The 17,565-nt window shown below is 40.4% G+C and overlaps 1 protein-coding gene across 1 annotated transcript in view; it reads right to left on the bottom strand.

The window, feature by feature from the left end:
• CSMD1 (CUB and Sushi multiple domains 1) overlaps nt 1–17,565 on the bottom strand; it is a 3,308,788-nt gene that overhangs the window by 1,353,679 nt on the left and 1,937,544 nt on the right. Inside the window, exon 7 of the mRNA XM_069726899.1 lies at nt 13,027–13,104. Coding sequence (XP_069583000.1) covers nt 13,027–13,104 — 78 coding nt within the window. The remainder of the gene's footprint in view (nt 1–13,026; nt 13,105–17,565) is intronic.

The raw sequence follows: 17,565 nt of genomic DNA, 5'->3' as shown, positions 1-17,565 counted from the left end.
AAACGACATCGCAACTTAGCCAAGTATATTCCAATTTCCATTTCTTTTTTGTAATGATACCCAGTATATCTTTGGTATCCTTAACCCTTATCCGGCTGAATAGGTACAATTGTAACTATTCCGTTTTAAAATTGCAATAACTTTTTTTTGAAAAGACGTAGAGGGCTGAAATTTCGTGACATCTCTACATTTTTGGTCCAGAATATATTGGCCAAATTTCAATAAAATATCTCCACCCGCTTCCGAGATAAGGGGTCGAGATCTTTTTGCATCCATAACAAGCTGCATAGGTACAAATGTACCTCATATATTTTGAATGAAGATAATGCAAGGGAAAAAGCATAAATTTTTTTTTAATGATAATGCTATTTAACTATTATAAACAAGTAAAAAACTGTTCATTTACATTATAAAAGAAAATGTAAGAAACTTTTTTTTATTGATTTTCTTTGCAAGTAATGCATGTTGGCTTTGCTACAGAGTGTTCATCGCAAATGGGTTTCACACAAACCACACAAGACTTTCTAGTCTTGCGTTGTTTTCGCCTCAGGTCTCTGCAGACATAGCAACTACCAACAACAGGGGAGGGTCCACGACTACCATGAGGTATTTTGGGGCCAGCTGCTGGCTGCGATGCTACCACAATGCATCGTCCAAGCACCATTTCTACTGCACCTCGAAGAAAATGGTTTCTCATTATCATTTTGTTTGTACTACGATCTTCAATTGCAATCATACACAGCTGATTTGCGAGATCTTTCAGGAACTTTCTTCGTTGATCCTTTGCCCTGAAGCTTGGATTGTGTTCTCTGTAGATGATGTAGGATGCTAACCCACTGACATCAATCATATTGTAGAAAAATGCCAAAGTCCAACGTGATGTTCGTCGTTTCACAGTGTACTCTCCCAACATTTTATCCATAACATCAACGCCACCTTTTGTTATGTTGTAGTATTTTATTATCTCTGGCTTGGCTGCTAGTGTCTCTTCAACTTCTCCCGTCATGTGCATAGATGATAGAAGCACGACTGATTTGTTCTTCTTTGGTACATATGAACAGACTGTTGCATCATGATTGTAGGCAAAATTTGTCGAGTATACAGGCCTTTCTTTGGCAGGCTGCATGTTGTTAGGTAGGAACCTTTTGTTTTTTCTCACTGTACCAACTAGTGTCATGTTCCAGGAGTTCAATACCTTAGCTAGTTCCATGGTTGTAAAGAAGTTATCGGTGGTGACATTTCTTCCAGAGCCTTTATACGAGCTCACTAGGTCCAATACTGTTCGTTCTCCAATGTTTACTTGTCGAGGACCATCAGTTGGTTTCCCAGTGTAGAGCTGACCTTGTAAAGGGTAGGCATTTGATGAGTCACAAGCCCAGAAAATCTTTATGCCATATTTAGCTGGTTTTGAAGGTATATACTGGGTAAATTTAGTATGACCTCTAAATGGAAATAATTGCTCGTCGACGGTGATACAATGATATGGCTTGTAGGCTCTCTCCAGATTACTGTTCAGCATTGTCCAGATGTCCCGTATTGGTGCAGCTTTATCTGTTTGCACACGTTCTGCACGTGTATTTTCGTTGTCAAACCTGATAAATCTGAGTATCATCTTGAAGCGGTCACGAGACATGGCTGCACGTATAAGAGGCAGAGCAGCAACATTCCACATTTCCTCCAGATTCTCTTTGTTGGCTCTGTGCACACCAGCAGCAATCAGTATGCCCAAAAATGCATGAAGTTCAGTTTCAGTAAATTGCTTGAATGTTTTTTGTGGTGGCCGTTTGGAAGAATCAGGAAAACGTTGTACCAGTTCGTTGTTGTAAGCATCACAAACTCTCTTGGCCTTTCGATTCGTTTCCCGTAATATGATGTCACACATCTCGGGAGTCATGATGGACTTGAATAGCTCTTTTGCTGTATATAGGTTGCTGATTGCTGCAGGGCCACCTCTTTGTCGTAGGACATTACGAGATTTTGTTTGTGCATTTGGCAGTGGATTACTGCACCATTGAGTTTCATCCTTAGCAGTCCAAATGTCGCCTGCACTTTGAGGCACAGAATCATCCTCAACACTTTCGTCTGATTCGTATTCATTTTCATGCTCTATGACCATTTCTTGTTCAATGTCTGAATCTTCTTCAGTAACATCCACTTGTGGTACATAGTTTTCATCATCAGATGGAACATATGGTTCATCCTCATGCTCAGAATCAGATTCTTCTAGCATTCGCATTATTTCGTCAGACGTAAATCTGTAAATATGAAAAAATGTAAAATAAATAATTTTCCGAAATACTACATTATTGGCTTTTCACAAAATTATACTAACCTGCAAACACGTTTTCTTGGATTATGGCGGAAACTAGATCCAGCATTACTATCACTCATGATGACTTGCTAGATGAATTTTGGCTTCGTATTTTGTGCTGAATATAAATAAAACATCGTAAAACAATATGTAGATACTAATTATTATCCATTTTTCGTATAAAAATTATACCTATAGTGATAAGTTTCATACAAAATATATGTAAGCCAAGTCCAGGCTGAAAGACAATTTGACTGTTCTGTCCCCACATAATGAGAATAAAGGTATAACTGGCTGTTAGATGCTGTGAGACTTTCCTACCTTCGTTTCCAAGAAATTGAAGACTTCACAAGCCTAGAAATGTGTGCTCACAGCAATGAGATGAACAGCAAAATGGCTAATGAGAGGAGGGAGGCAGGAAGACAAGTAGAAGCCACTCCCAGTTTGAATTAACTTAATTGACAGCAACATAAGTGACCAGTAACAACACTGAACAATAGATATCAGCATAACATTTGTAGCTGAATGAACTTTAGTTTCTGAAACCAAGTAAAGTCTTCCCACAGTGGAGGTATATGTGAAGGTACAATTGTACCTATGCAGCCTGTTAAGGTTGTAAAATTATGCAGCCTGACAAGGGTTAATATATCCTGGGGTCCTGGATACCAATGGCTGTAGTAAAGAATCAAGCCACTGGCCAAGAAATTCATTTAGAGATCCTACGCTAGAGACTATGGGTCTCATAGGTGGAAAAGCAGCTTGTTTATGAATTTTAGGAAGCCCATATAAAATGGGCATCACTGGATGAGAAACTCGTAAAAAATCAGCCTGTTTAATGGTCAGAACCCCCAAAGATATTCCCTCTTCAATAATTTTGTCAATTTCAGATTTAAATGAGGGGGTAGGATCAGAAGTCAATTTTTTGTAAATATTAGTGTCCGCTAAAGATTTTAAAATTTCATTTTTGTAGTCAGAGGAATTCATGATGACAATTATGCCTCCTTTATCACTAGTTTTTATAACTATGTCATTCATATCTTTTATCTCCTGAATAGCTCGTTTCTGGTTTATAGATAAATTGTGTTTGACTGAAACCCTTTGATTCTGCAGGGTTTTAAGATCTCGTTCCACAATTTCTTGAAATTTATTCATACATTCAGCCCGAGACTGCAAAGGATAAAAAAAGGGATTCTTTGTTACCAAATCTAGAGATTGATTGACCAATTTATTGGATTCAGTATCCTGATCCTGTAAATCCTGCAGAATCAAAAGGGACATTTGTTCATGAAAATCCAAAGAATGAAAAACATTTGTTGTCCCATAATTTTGCTCAGACAAATATTCTTGTTGTTCAGCTGAAAAAAAATGTTTTTTAATTGTAAGATTCCGAATGAATTTGTTGATGTCCAAGATTGTTGCAAAAAGATTAAAGTCTTGATCCGGCGCAAAATTTAAACCAAAAGACAATACTTCCAATTGGTCTTGTGTAAAAGATCTAGATGATAAATTTGTAACATTATTATTCATCTCATTGCACCCTTCCTGCGGCGGGTCTGCACACCATATAGACTTTCTGTGCTTCCTCCCACCGCGCCTTTTGCGTTTTTTGGCTTATTCACATGTCTAATGGGACTGGTATCTGTGAGCTCATTGAGGGAGGCATCCGATGTGCTGCAGCCATTATCGTCAGAATCCCCCTCTCTTGAGCTAAAGCTTACAAAACGCTTGTTCTGTTTTTTGCGGCGATTGGAAAACCGCAGAATGGATCTGGGTGTTTTAGAGGAGTCTATGCCTTCATTCCAGTTGAACACTTTATTGGTTGCATAGTCGTCCAAATCTCGTTGAAATTTGCGTTTTTTTCGTTGTATAATTTCATCCTCTAATATTGTGACGTCTTCCTGAATTTTCTTGTACGAGATGTTATTTTCTAGAATGATGTCCATACTCTGCAGATTTGCTTTAGATACATCAATTTCTTTTTGTATGTCATTAAGTTTTTTATCCTCATATTTCACAATTAAACGCATGAGATTAAGTGAACAGGTGCTTAATATTTCGTTCCACTCCTCAGAGAATGAAGTGCCCAAATCAGTAGTGGCTTTTTTCTTAATTCGCAAGCCTCTTGGCACCATACTTTTGGATATGTAATTCTGAAGTGTGGTTAAATCCCACCAAGTTTTGTTTTCTTGGATCATGAGTTTTTTCAGTACAGACCATGAGTTAGAAATTTCAGATGTAGCAACATTTCCTTCAAATGTACCAGAAAAAACCTTAGCTGCTTTTTGCATGCGGTTTGTAGTGGTGTCCGACATAGTGCAATGTCCCAAAAAAGTATAAGAATGTAATAAAAGCAGAGAAAGCACTTACTTGTGATGATATGTAGCCAGTCCCGAAAATAAGGAGTTAAATCTCGGGTGCACGGTAGTCAGCGAAATATGGACAAAAGGCAGGGAGCCAGCACACCGAGGAAATGCAGGAAGCACGGATCTCCGTCCTGACGTGACGGGAAGAATATCCAAAAAACGAAAAAATTATCCAGCTTCCAAATAAAATATAAAAGTTTAATCCAACATATTAAAATAAGGAGACAACTCCTGGGACGGCATCATACACATAGTAAGGCGAGCGACGCGTTTCGACCAAGCGGTCTTTATCACAGCTGATCTGCTAAATGACATATCCGGTATATATACAATATAGCACCAATCAAATGCTAGAAAAATGTCATGTGATACATAGGTTAAAAAAAAAAAAAAAAATCACAAATGTACCCAATAAATTAAAAACAATAATGAGCAGAAGGATATATACAATAGATAATGAACAATAAACAATGCACAATGAATAAGAATAAAGACATAAAAAAAATGAAAAAATACAAAGGGAGGGACATTGCTAGTAATGAAACATTAGTTCATTTCGTTTGTTCAAACCACCTGGAAACCTTGTACCTACCGTATATACTCGAGTATAAGCCGAGATTTTCAGCCCAAAATTTTGGGCTGAAAGTGCCCCTCTCGGCTTATACTCGAGTCAAGGTGGGTGGCAGGGTCGGCGGGTGAGGGGGTGAGGGCGCTGAGGCATACTTACCTAGTCCTGGCGATCCTGGCGCTCCCCCTGCCGTCCCACGGTCTTCTGTGCTGCAGCTTCTTCCCCTCTTCAGCGGTCACGTGGGACCGCTCATTACAGAAATGAATAAGCGGCTCCACCTCCCATAGGGGTGGAGCCGCCTATTCATTCTTCTAATCAGCGGTGCCGGTGACCGCTGATAGAGAAAGAAGCTGCGGCACCGAAGACCAGGCAGAGGGACAGCGCGAGGATCGCCAGGACTAGGTAAGTATAGCATATTCACCTGTCCTCGTTCCAGCCGCCGAGCGTCGCTCCATCTTCCCGGCCGGCGCCTCCATCTTCCCGGCGTCTGCGCTCTGACTGTTCAGGCAGAGGGCGCGATGACGCATATAGTGTGCACGGCGCCCTTTGCCTGATCAGTCAGAGCAGAGACGCCGGGAAGATGGAGGCGCCGGAACGAGACGCCGGGAGCTGCAATCAAGGGAGGTGAGTATGTGTTTTTTTTTTTTATTGCAGCAGCAGCAGCGGCGGCGGCAGAGATTTATGTGGAGCATCTATGGGGCACAGTGAATGGTGCAGGGCACCGTATATGGAACATCTATGGGGCACAGTGAACGGTGCAGGGCACCGTATATGGCACATCTATGGGGCACAGTGAACGGTGCAGAGCACCGTATATGGCACATCTATGGGGCACAGTGAACGGTGCGGAGCACCGTATATGGCACATCTATGGGGCACAGTGAACGGTGCAGGGCACCGTATATGGCACATCTATGGGGCACAGTGAACGGTGCAGAGCACCGTATATGGCACATCTATGGGGCACAGTGAACGGTGCGGAGCACCGTATATGGCACATCTATGGGGCACAGTGAACGGTGCAGGGCACCGTATATGGCACATCTATGGGGCACAGTGAACGGTGCAGGGCACCGTATATGGCACATCTATGGGGCACAGTGAACAGTGCAGGGCACCGTATATGGCACATCTATGGGGCACAGTGAACGGTGCAGGGCACCGTATATGGCACATCTATGGGGCACAATGAACGGTGCAGAGCACCGTATATGGCACAGCTATGGGGAAATATGAACGGTGCAGAGCACTGTATGGCACAGCTATGGGGAAATAATGATCTATTTTTATTTTTGAAATTCACCGGTAAATGCTGCATTTCCACCCTAGGCTTATACTCGAGTCAATAAGTTTTCCCAGTTTTTTGTGGCAAAATTAGGGGGGTCGGCTTATACTCGGGTCGGCTTATACTCGAGTATATACGGTAGATTAAAGATCCAGAACGCTTCTCTGGTAAGTAACGCTCTGTGAATATCCCCACCTATGTATCACATGACATTTTTCTAGCATTTGATTGGTGCTATATTGTATATATACCGGATATGTCATTTAGCAGATCAGCTGTGATAAAGACCGCTTGGTCGAAACGCGTCGCTCGCCTTACTATGTGTATGATGCCATCCCAGGAGTTGTCTCCTTATTTTAATATGTTGGATTAAACTTTTATATTTTATTTGGAAGCTGGATCATTTTTTCGTTTTTTGCATTCAGGCACAATCCGGCGAGTTTTAAAAAAACAGACCCGTTTTTTTGGCCGCATCCATTTTTTTCCACCGGATCCGTTTTTTTCTGCCGGATCTGGTTTTTTTTCAAAATTTGCTGGATTGTGTCTGACGGCAAAAACCTGATGTGTGAAAGCAGCCAGATATATGGATAGATACATCCATCTATCTATAGATATATCTATATATAAATATATCTATAGATAGATATATCCATAGATATATGATAGAAAGGCTGATGTTTCTAAGACTACTTTCACACTTGCGTTTTTAGTAATCTGTCGCAATCTGTCTTTTTGGGAAAAAAGAGATCCTGCAAATGTGCTCGCAGGATGCGTTTTTTACCCATAGACTTGAATTAGCGAAGGATCGCGACGGATGGCCACACATCGCATCCGTCGTGCAACAGATCTGTCATGTTTTGGCGGACCGTCAGCACAAAAAACTTCAAGTGAACTTTTTTTGTCCGTCATGTTCGACATTTTCTACAGCGCATGCGTGGCCGAAACTCTGCCCCCTCCTCCCCGGACTTCAGAATGGGCAGCGGATGCAGTGAAAAACTGCATCCGCTGCCCACGGCGTGCACAAATTTCACAACGTGCGTCGGTACGTCGGCCCGACCCATAGCGACGGAACCATACCGACGCAAGTGTGAAAGAGGCCTTAATGAGCATTTAATTATTTTAAAAAAATGGAAAAAGCAGCGTGTGCTCCCGAGCAATTTTATGTGCAAGAGGGGGAAAGCCGACGGCCGGGGGCTAATATTTGTAGCCTGCTATGAATATCAGCCCCCAGCTGTCTGCGTAGCCTTCACTGGCTATTAAAATAGGGCCTCCCCCCAAAAAATGACGTGGGATCCCCCTATATTTTATAGCCAGAAAGGTTACGCAGACAGCTGCGGGCTGATATTCATAGCCTAGAGAGGGGCCATGGATATTGCTCCCCCAGCTACAAATACCAGTCCGCAGCCGCCCCAGAAATGGCGCATCTGTAAGATGTGCCAATTCCGGCACTTAGCCCCTCTCTTCCCACTCCCGTGTAGTGGTGGGATATGGGGTAATAAGGGGTTACTGTCACCTTGCTATTGTAAGGTGACATTAAGCCGGGTTAATAACGGAGAGGTGTCAATAAGATGCCTATCCATTATTAATCCAATAGTAATAAAGGGTTAATAAAACACACACACATTAGGAAAAAAGTATTTTAATATTCTTCATTTCACCATACTTACCATACTTTAGCGCCTGCAAAAAACGTAAAATAATAAACCGTATACAACCTGTCCGCCGTAGTCCAATTAATAATGAGTGTCCCACGACAATCTCCCCTATAAAACAGTGACATCGGGTGATGTCACTGCTCTATAGGACCCTCAGTGACACACTGACAGGAGACAATGGCTCCTGCAGTGCATCACTGAGGTTATTATAGTTCAAAGTCTCACTTTATGGCAAGTGCTTTCTCACACAGCAATGCCAAAAGTGAGACTAGGGACTATTTTTTTTAGAGCGACGGAGGAATACAGTGCGGAAGGATACCTTCCTCTTGTCATTGTGTTCCTGGAGCCCCTTGAGAGCGGTCGCATCAGCTGATGCTGCCGTTCTCCACGGGAGATCGTCGTGGGACACTTGTAGATTTCTGTGGATCATGGAGTATATTGGTTGTTTGTTATTTTAATATTTTTTACCGGTGACACTGGCTTTTGGGATCAAAATGACAAGCAATGGTGAGTATGTAACCTATGTTTAATGTACTGTATGTCTATATGCATGTATTGTATGTAATGTATGAAAGTATTGTATGTAATGTATGAATGTACTGTATGTAGTATGTATGTATATATGTTATGCATGTAGTATGTATGTTTTTTTTACATTCAACACATTAGTCGGATGATGGGACTACTACTGTCCCATCATTGAATAATGTGTCAATCACTGTCACTGTAGCAGGAATCGTCTGATGGGACTTGTAGTCCCATCATATGATGCCTGCACACACACACACACAGACCCCCGGCAGCCTGCACAGACCCCCGGCAGCCCCCACAGACCCCCGGCAGGCCCATACAGACCCCTGGCAGGCCCGAACAGACCCCCAGCAGCCCGCACAGACCCCCAGCAGCCTGCAGAGACCCCTGGCAGCCCGCGCAGAGCCCCGGCAGGCCTGCACAGACCTCCGGCAGCCCCCCAGCCCCGCGGTAGGCCCATACAGACCCCTGGCAGGCACACATAGACCCCCGGCAGCCTGCACAGACCCCCGCAGCCCGCACAGACCCCTGGCAGGCCGTACAGACCCCCGGCAGCCCGCAAAGACTTCCGGCATGCACACACAAACCCCTGGAGCCTGCACAGACCCCCGAGAGGTCCGTACAGATCCCTGGCAGGCCCGCACAGACCCCACCCGCACACACAGAAATGCACAGTGTCTGCCCATGCACCGCATAGACTCTTCCCCCCTCCAGAACAGGATGTAGAAGGACTGAAAGGGCTTATTTACATTCCAATATTTGTGTCCCATTGACTTGCATTGGTATCAGGTATCGGTATTGGCGATATCCGATTTTTTTTGGATATGGGCCGATCCAATCAAATACAGATACTTCTGGATATCGGAAGTTATCACTTAACACTAATCAGGAGTCTATTTATACTAGAAAACAATGGGTGCAGAAATTCTGCAGATCCGCAAAAAAATTGACATGCTGCAGAAATAAAATCTGCGATTCCACGCCTTTTTTTACTGCAACATATGCACGCTAAATGTCAATTTAACATTGCTTGCACACTACACTGTGGATTTGATGCAATTCCTCGCATCCAGAGATGCTGCGGATCTCCATCAAAATCGCAATGTGTGCGAATAGCCATATAGTCCTGTTGTGTAGCACAAATTTTCACGCCGTATCACCTGGTCATCTTGTAAAGCAGTCAATCAAATCAATGGGCCTAACTGATCAACACCTCCTAACAGGAGCAACAGATAAGTTGGCAATCGCTACATGTTTGTTGCTATCTGCACACATGCAAGTTTTCTGTTATTGTTTTGTAAAATTAAACTGAATACACTGGGCAAATCATGTATCTGAATTATTATTTGAAAATAATGTTGTAGTAATTTTGTATCATTCTTTTTGCATCACAAACAGGGCAGCAAAATCAATTCAAGTGGCATTGCAACACCCAAATCTTAGCAACATCCTTTAAATGAAGTACAGGACACTTGAGATGAGTAAATAAATTCAAGTAGAAGTGAATTCTACTCAAATTTTACAAATATGCATTAGATTTTTTTGTCATTTGCTTTCTACCAGATTTAGCAAAATGGCAGCCAATAGATGCCATTTTTCTGAACCATAATGGGGAATAAAAAGTTTAAAAAAAGAATTAAACTCCCCTCTTCAATTTGCTATTCATCCACCATCATCCACCAGCATCTTCTAAACCTTGTCAGATTACGAAGAAATCTTCAAGCCTCTTGCACTGTGCCATACTTCTACGTTTCATGGCACCTAAGAGGGCTATGCCCAGGCATTGGAGCTGCATGACACATGTCCTACATGCATGAGTGCTGTTGACCTCCTGCACACCTGCGCAGAACACTCCCAGTTGCCATGGTACCCAGAAGCCTGGCACAGAGGCCCAAAGATTCCATTGTCGGGGGATCTGAAGATGCAATGAGGGCTAGATGGGTGGCTGTGAGTAGAGGAGGGGGCAATGAGATGAGTGGTGAGATGTGTACAACAATTCTTCTATTTTTATATATTTATTATTCTCTGGAGTCTACAGAGACCCAAGAACAGGGGTGTCAAACTGCATTCCTCGAGGGCTGCAAACAGGTCATGTTTTCAGGATTTCCTTGTACTGCACAGGTGATAATTTAATCACCAACTCATTATTTGTGTAGGTGATTAAATCATCACCTGTGCAGTACAAGGAAATCCTGAAAACATGACCTGTTTGCAGCCCTCGAGGAATGCAGTTTGACACCCCTGCCCAAGAACATAAAAAGGGAAATAAAAGTGTCTGATTGAATTTTTCAGGAGCAAATGAGTGAACAGGTGAATTTATCCTCTCATCTCCAGTAAACACATTTTAAACTTCAAAATAACCCATAGCCAAAACCAAAGCCAAACCCATAGTCAAAATACTTTTGCTTAGGTAAGGTTTAAAAAAATATATCCTTAATGTGTTTGGAATTATTAATAAATAGTGATGGACTCCCATCTATCATTCAGGTCAGTGGTATCCAGCACCTAGAACCACTGCCAGTATCTTCTTCAGGGAGAAAATGAGTAAGATCTGCCGGTCAGCACCAAGCATCAATAGGAAATTTTTCCTATAGGTTCATTTTTTTGATCACTGTGATTGGGTCAATCACAGTGACCACTGTTATAGGGTGATCACTGTTATAGGGTCTATAACAGTGATCAAAGTAATGAAAATAGTAAATCAAAAAACACTTTATCACCCCCTTAGTTATTTAAAAAATAAAATAAAATAGAAAAATGCATTTATATGAATTTTTCCATTAGGGCTAAAGTTAAAATTTGGCTAAAGTCAGGGTTGAGCTAAAGTTAAGGTTGGGCTAAAGTTAGGTTTAGGGTTGAGCTAGGGTTAGGGTTTGGCTAAAGTTAGAGTTGGGCTAACTTTGGGCTAACGTTAGGGTTGGAGCTAGGGTTAAGATTGGGCAAAAGTTAGGGTTGGGCTAAAGTTAGGGTGAGAGTTGGGCTAGGGTTAGGATATAAATAAGGTTCGGGTTGGCACTAGGGTTAGGTTTGGGCTAAAGTTATGGTTGGGTTAAAGTTAGGGTTGGGCTAAAATTTGGGTTAGGTTTGGGCTAGGGTTAGGGTTGGGCTAGGGTTTAGACTAGGGTTATGGTTGGGCTAAAGTTAGGGTTGGGCTAGGGTTAGGGTTTAGGCTAGGGTTAGGGTTGCGGTTATGGTTGGGATAAAGGTTAGGGATCAGGATGTGTTAGGGTTAGGTTTGTTATTATAGTTATGGTTAGGGTTGGGTTTAGGGTTAGGGGTGTGATGGGTTTAAGGTTGGTGTTAGAATTCGGGGGTGCCACTGCTTAGGTACATCAGGTCTCCAAACATGAATGGCACCACCATTGTTTCCAACCAATTTTGCATTCAAAAAGTAAAACAGTGCTCCATATCTGCTGAGCTCTGTCATGTGCCCAATCAGTGGCTTTCCGCCATATACATGGTATTGGCGTACTCAAGAGAAATTGCACAACAAATTTTGTGGTCCATTTTTTCCTGATACCCTTGTGAAAATAAAAAAATTGGTTCCAAAGTAAAAAATTTTGTGAAAAAAGTAAAATGATCATTTTTTCCTTCCACATTGCTTTAGTTCTCATGAAGCATCTGAAGGGTTAATAATCTTGAATGTGGTTTTGTGCACCTTGGAGGGTGCAGTTTTTAGAATGGTAACACTTTTGGGTATTTTCTGTTGCATTGACCCCAAACTCACTTCAAATGTGAGGTGGTCCCTAAAAAAAGGGGTTTTGTAAATTTTGTTGGAAAAATTAGAAATTGCTGGTCAACTTTTAACCCTTATAACTTCCTGACTAAAAAAAATATATGTTTCCAAAATTGTGCTGATGTAAAGTAGACGTGTGGGAAATGTTATTTTCTTAATTATTTTTCATGACACCACTCTCTGATTTATGTGTACACAAATTAAAAGTTCATAAATTGTTAAATTTTCCAAATTTTTGCAAAATTTCTGTTTTTTTTTCATAAATAAACACAAGTTATATCAAAGAAATTTTACCACTGACATGAAGTACAAAATGTCATTAAAAAGCAATCTCGGAATTAGCGGGATACGTTGAAGCATTCCAGAGCTATAACCTCATAAACTAACAGTGGTCAGAATTGGTAAAATTGGCTTGGTTATTATTAAGTACCAAATTGGCTCTGTCACTGAGGGGTTAAACGTTCCAGCATGCTTTCAACATGTTTACTTTATCTTATAACTTTAAATTCTTATCAAGTTCCTACATATTAAGTCATTTTTGTAGAAAACAATGTTTGGGAGGAAGAAGATTACTTACAGACAGAATTCTTGTGGTTGCTTTCTTTGCTGGGCAACATTTTTACACCTCTAGATTTCAGTTCAATGGCCTTTTTTACTGTAAATAAAATAGGAATTAATTACTAAATTAAATGTAAGAGAACAGCAAAGAAAAGAATTCTTATAAACATAATCCTATGCAGGTCGTATGTTAATTGTTATTCTCTTAATTTCTCAGTAAACACAAGACATTGTCATTAGAGAAGGCTGTAGATTGTATGATTTTTTTGAAAGTGAGAATCATAGTAGCACATGACACACTGAACTACAAGCTTCAAATGAGGTCAACAATAATTACAATAATTAACAATAATTATGAAAATGATGAAAAAATTAAAGTCAAAGTTTAAAATCATCTCATTCTCAATGTATGCAATATCAAATATGAGCATGAGTAAATATACAAACTTGCATACCTTGGCATCCTATCAGGTAGTTTATGGTTATTTAAGGAATGTCCTTCTGTTTTTAATGCATTTAAGCATTCAAATCATTGAGTTCTACTGCAAGCAGCTCCCTTTACAGTTGCTTATCAATTACATCACAGATGTGCTTGATGAGAAGCAAGTCTGGAGACATTGCAAGCCATAATAGCACATTTAGTCCACGCAGACTGCTCACAGTAGAACAAGCAACCTATGTTGAAAAACAGCTTCTGGGAAACTTTGGAGAAATATCCATACTACTGGTTTCATGACCAAATCAATCTAATGCTGAGTTGTTAGTCTAACTGGAATGCAGACTAGAAGAGTCCAGACAAAATACCTTTTGCCATCTGACACCATGTTCCCACCTGAAGGCTTCTTTATGGTATTGCCCACTTGGTCACCAGACCAATCCTTGGCTTTAATTTTGTTTAAGACCAAAGCAGGACTCCATTCCAGCCTCTATTGTTATCTTACTCTGCATCAAGATAGCCTTTGAAAGCAGTAGTTCAAGATCAATAAAACATCTGCAACTTGATGTCTAGCTCATTCCCCAATATTGTGCAAAAGCCTTCTAATGATTTATGTAGGAACTGACACCTTGGGCTTGGTATGTGATTTCCAATTTCACTTGCAGTACATAATGGATCAATTGTGAAACCATTGATACTGCCATTCCTTTAGTGTCCCAAGAGCCATTTTTCAATATGCCAACACCAGGCTGAAAGCTGCTCATGTTACTGAATGCAGTCTGCATGAAATAAAACATGCTTCCACAACCTGCAGTGTCCGTCAAAAATATAAACTTTTGAATTACCTCCCTTTCCCTTTTTTAATAATAAAAAATAAAAAATGCACATATATATTTAAAATTGTCATGTCAGAAAGTTTTATTTATTAAAATATAAAGTTAATGATCTTACACAGTAAACATGAAGACAAAAAACCTGACATAGATGAGTTTTCTCTCACCTCACATTCCTAAAATGACGAAGTAAAGAGCAATAAAAACTTTGTATGTACCCCAAAGTTGTATCAATATTTAATGTCAACTTGCTGTATAAAAGATAAGATCTACAAAAGGATAATCAATATAAAAATAAAAAGTTTATGAGCTATGAGAAAATGACAACACAAATGAATTGGCTGTTTTTGTTTTTTTCAAATTTCCCCAATTTTTTTCAGCACTTAAATATAAATAATGACATGTTATGTGTCACATAACTTGTACTGACCTTGGAAATGATCTTGCTGGATCATTTTAACCACACAATCAACACCATAAAATGGTACCTAAAAACCCTCTTCAATCACATTTTTCTTTTGCCAATTCTCTGCATTTTAGTTTTTTTTTTCTATTTTCCAGTATTTGATATATTCAGTGAATGGCATCATTCCAAACTACATCTCATGCTACATAAAACAAGAACTCATATGACTATGTCAATGGACAAATAAAAGATTTATGGATCTTGGAACCACTGGAGAAAAATATGGAAGCACAAGACAATCACCTTGTCAAAAAAAAAGTTAAACTAAGTGCATTTCCTATTGTCATATGTTTTTGTAACTCAGACATGATCGTACAATCCTTTGGGGATTTGTCAAAAAGGGATGGAAATGTAAATCTATTTTTATTCTTGTCTTATCTGGTTTCAATTAAGTAATTGCTAATTGCTAATGGAAAAAATTTTCAGACAGTTTATCTCCTTTGATTTTAGAAATTGTTTCAATTGAGGTTAAACAAATGATAGTTGGGAAAATGGGGTGTTTTTGATGGATGTAAAAATTTAAATTAAAATGAGCATACAGACTTTAATTGCATACATTTGTCTTTAGTTGGCAGACCAACATGAGAAAAGTGTACATGTGCTGGTCCACCAGCCACAATGCTAAGTTTATTTACATGCATGCTGGCACCACTCTTTTCAGTAGCGCTCGGTTTGTGTCTTATTTATGTGTGTTTAGTCATATTACTCTTAAAAATATTGAAATATAATGTTATTTTTTATGAGACCTATTTTGCACTTGGTTTTCTCATGTTGGTCTGCTAATTCATTTTAGAGTGTGTCTCTTGCAAAGAGGTTGCTGTAGTTGGCTGCTTGTTTTTTGGTGGTATCTACTACCGCTGCCCAGTGTCTCGCAGTGAACTGATAGCACCTGTCTGATGTCACCACAAGTGTTAGAAAGTTCTCACTCTCCTGGAGCCTTCAGAAAGGTCCTGGAAGTTCACAGCCAATTAACTGGCATCACCTATCTGACATTAGCATGAACACTGTGGGAAATGTTGGCATCTTGGCACCGTGCAGGTTGAAAACTATTCATCCTCCAAATATGGATTACGGTGTGAGACAGAATGACAGAGAGGTGAGGGATATATTTGTTTTTTATTTTTATTTTCTTACAGAAGATGAGGGATTCAGTGGAATTAGGCATTAGATGTGTATAACTGTGTTTGCTATTTTTAAATAAAAATTGAAAACTGTGCTTTGTTTTATGTCTAATTAAATACTTTATTCTGGCTGTGTCTTTATTAACCATATAACTATAGGATTAGTAATGGATAGGTGTTTTATAGATGCCTCTCCATTACTAAGCCGTGGGATTGATGTCACCTGATATTACAAAGCTGACATCAACCCCACATATATGAACCGCACTTGTCACCACTACAGGACAAGTGGGAAGAGCTGGACAAAGAGCCAGATTTGGTGCATCTTATAGATGTGCCTTTTCTGGGCTGCTACGGGCTGCTATCTTTAGGCTGGGGTGGTAAATATCCATGGCCCCTTACCAGCCTGAGAATACCAGCTCCCAGCTGTCTGCTTTAGCAAGACTGGTTTTCAAAAATGTGGGGGGACCCCATGCTATTTTTTTAAATTATTTATTGAAATAATTAAAAAATATGGTGTGGGGACCACTGTATTCTTGATAATCAGCCTTGCTAAAGCTGACAGCTGAGGGTTGCAGCCCCCAGCTGTGAGTTTAGCCTGGCTGGTTATCAAGATACAGGGAACCCATGCCAGGTTGTTTTTTTATCATTTATTTACAGCACAGAAGTGTCTTATGAATACTCCCATCAGCCGCACCTGCTGTCACTGTTATTAGCGGCAGCAGGCGGCAGCAGATGGGAGCTGTAGTCCCATCAGCTGACATTAGTAACCAGAGATAAACTTGTACTTCAGATCACAGCTGATAACTCAGGCTGTCTATTGACAGCATGGGAATCAAGACTCTTTGACCTGCAGGGATGCTTTCACCACTGATCAGAAGCAGTGTTTGGCACGCTGTCATGCACATGACAGTGCAACAAACACCCAGTGTTCGGGCAGCCAACCAAAGTAATGCCACACTAAAGATGATGCTGACATTACTGTGATTAGCAAGCAAATAAAGCTTCAAACATGCTCGGTGGGTCACCCGGATATTACAAGGCGAATATCAAATTATTCGCTAAGTAATGAATAGCCCGAATAGCATACTACTGGTGAGAGTAACGAATAATGCCGAATGTATTCGCTCATTACTAGTAATTAAATTTTCAGAGTATTCTGTCTTACATATACATGAGCAATTTCACAATATCTGGCTGGCATATGTCTTGCAATTTCCATTTTCACCAGTTTTTATCCCTGCATGTTCTATCTTCTAATTTGCAATCCTCTCTGAGCTTGTGGGATTAGGCTAGCCACTATAATCTCTCCCATAAACTGCACAGCACACAGAGAAGGATTTCTGCTTTTCATTTAGTTCTTAACACACAGAAGCAGCAGGAGTTTAGGGTAGTTACACTGAAATTCTGAACTAACTAAATGTAAATGAAATTCTAGTATAGGTAAAAGACTTGCTTAACCATTCAGCATGATGGTTCTGTGTCTTCTTGTGGCTGTTTTCTCTTCCTACTTCTCACTATCCCATGGAACATAACACCACAGTAAGTCAGCAGTCTGTCTTGTCTGACCAAATCATATTTATCACATGGTCAAAAGTATTTAGTCCCTTTGCTCAGACACTCATATTTAAGTCACATGCTGTCCATTTTCTTGTGATCATCCTTGAAATGGTTCAACTCCGTCATTGGAGTCCAGCTGTGT

This window comes from Ranitomeya imitator, chromosome 5, assembly GCF_032444005.1.
Source record: "Ranitomeya imitator isolate aRanImi1 chromosome 5, aRanImi1.pri, whole genome shotgun sequence".
Classification (NCBI taxonomy): Eukaryota; Metazoa; Chordata; class Amphibia; order Anura; family Dendrobatidae; genus Ranitomeya; species Ranitomeya imitator.
The sequence above is the reverse complement of the archived record's forward strand: the minus strand, read 5'-3'. Positions and strand labels throughout refer to the sequence as shown.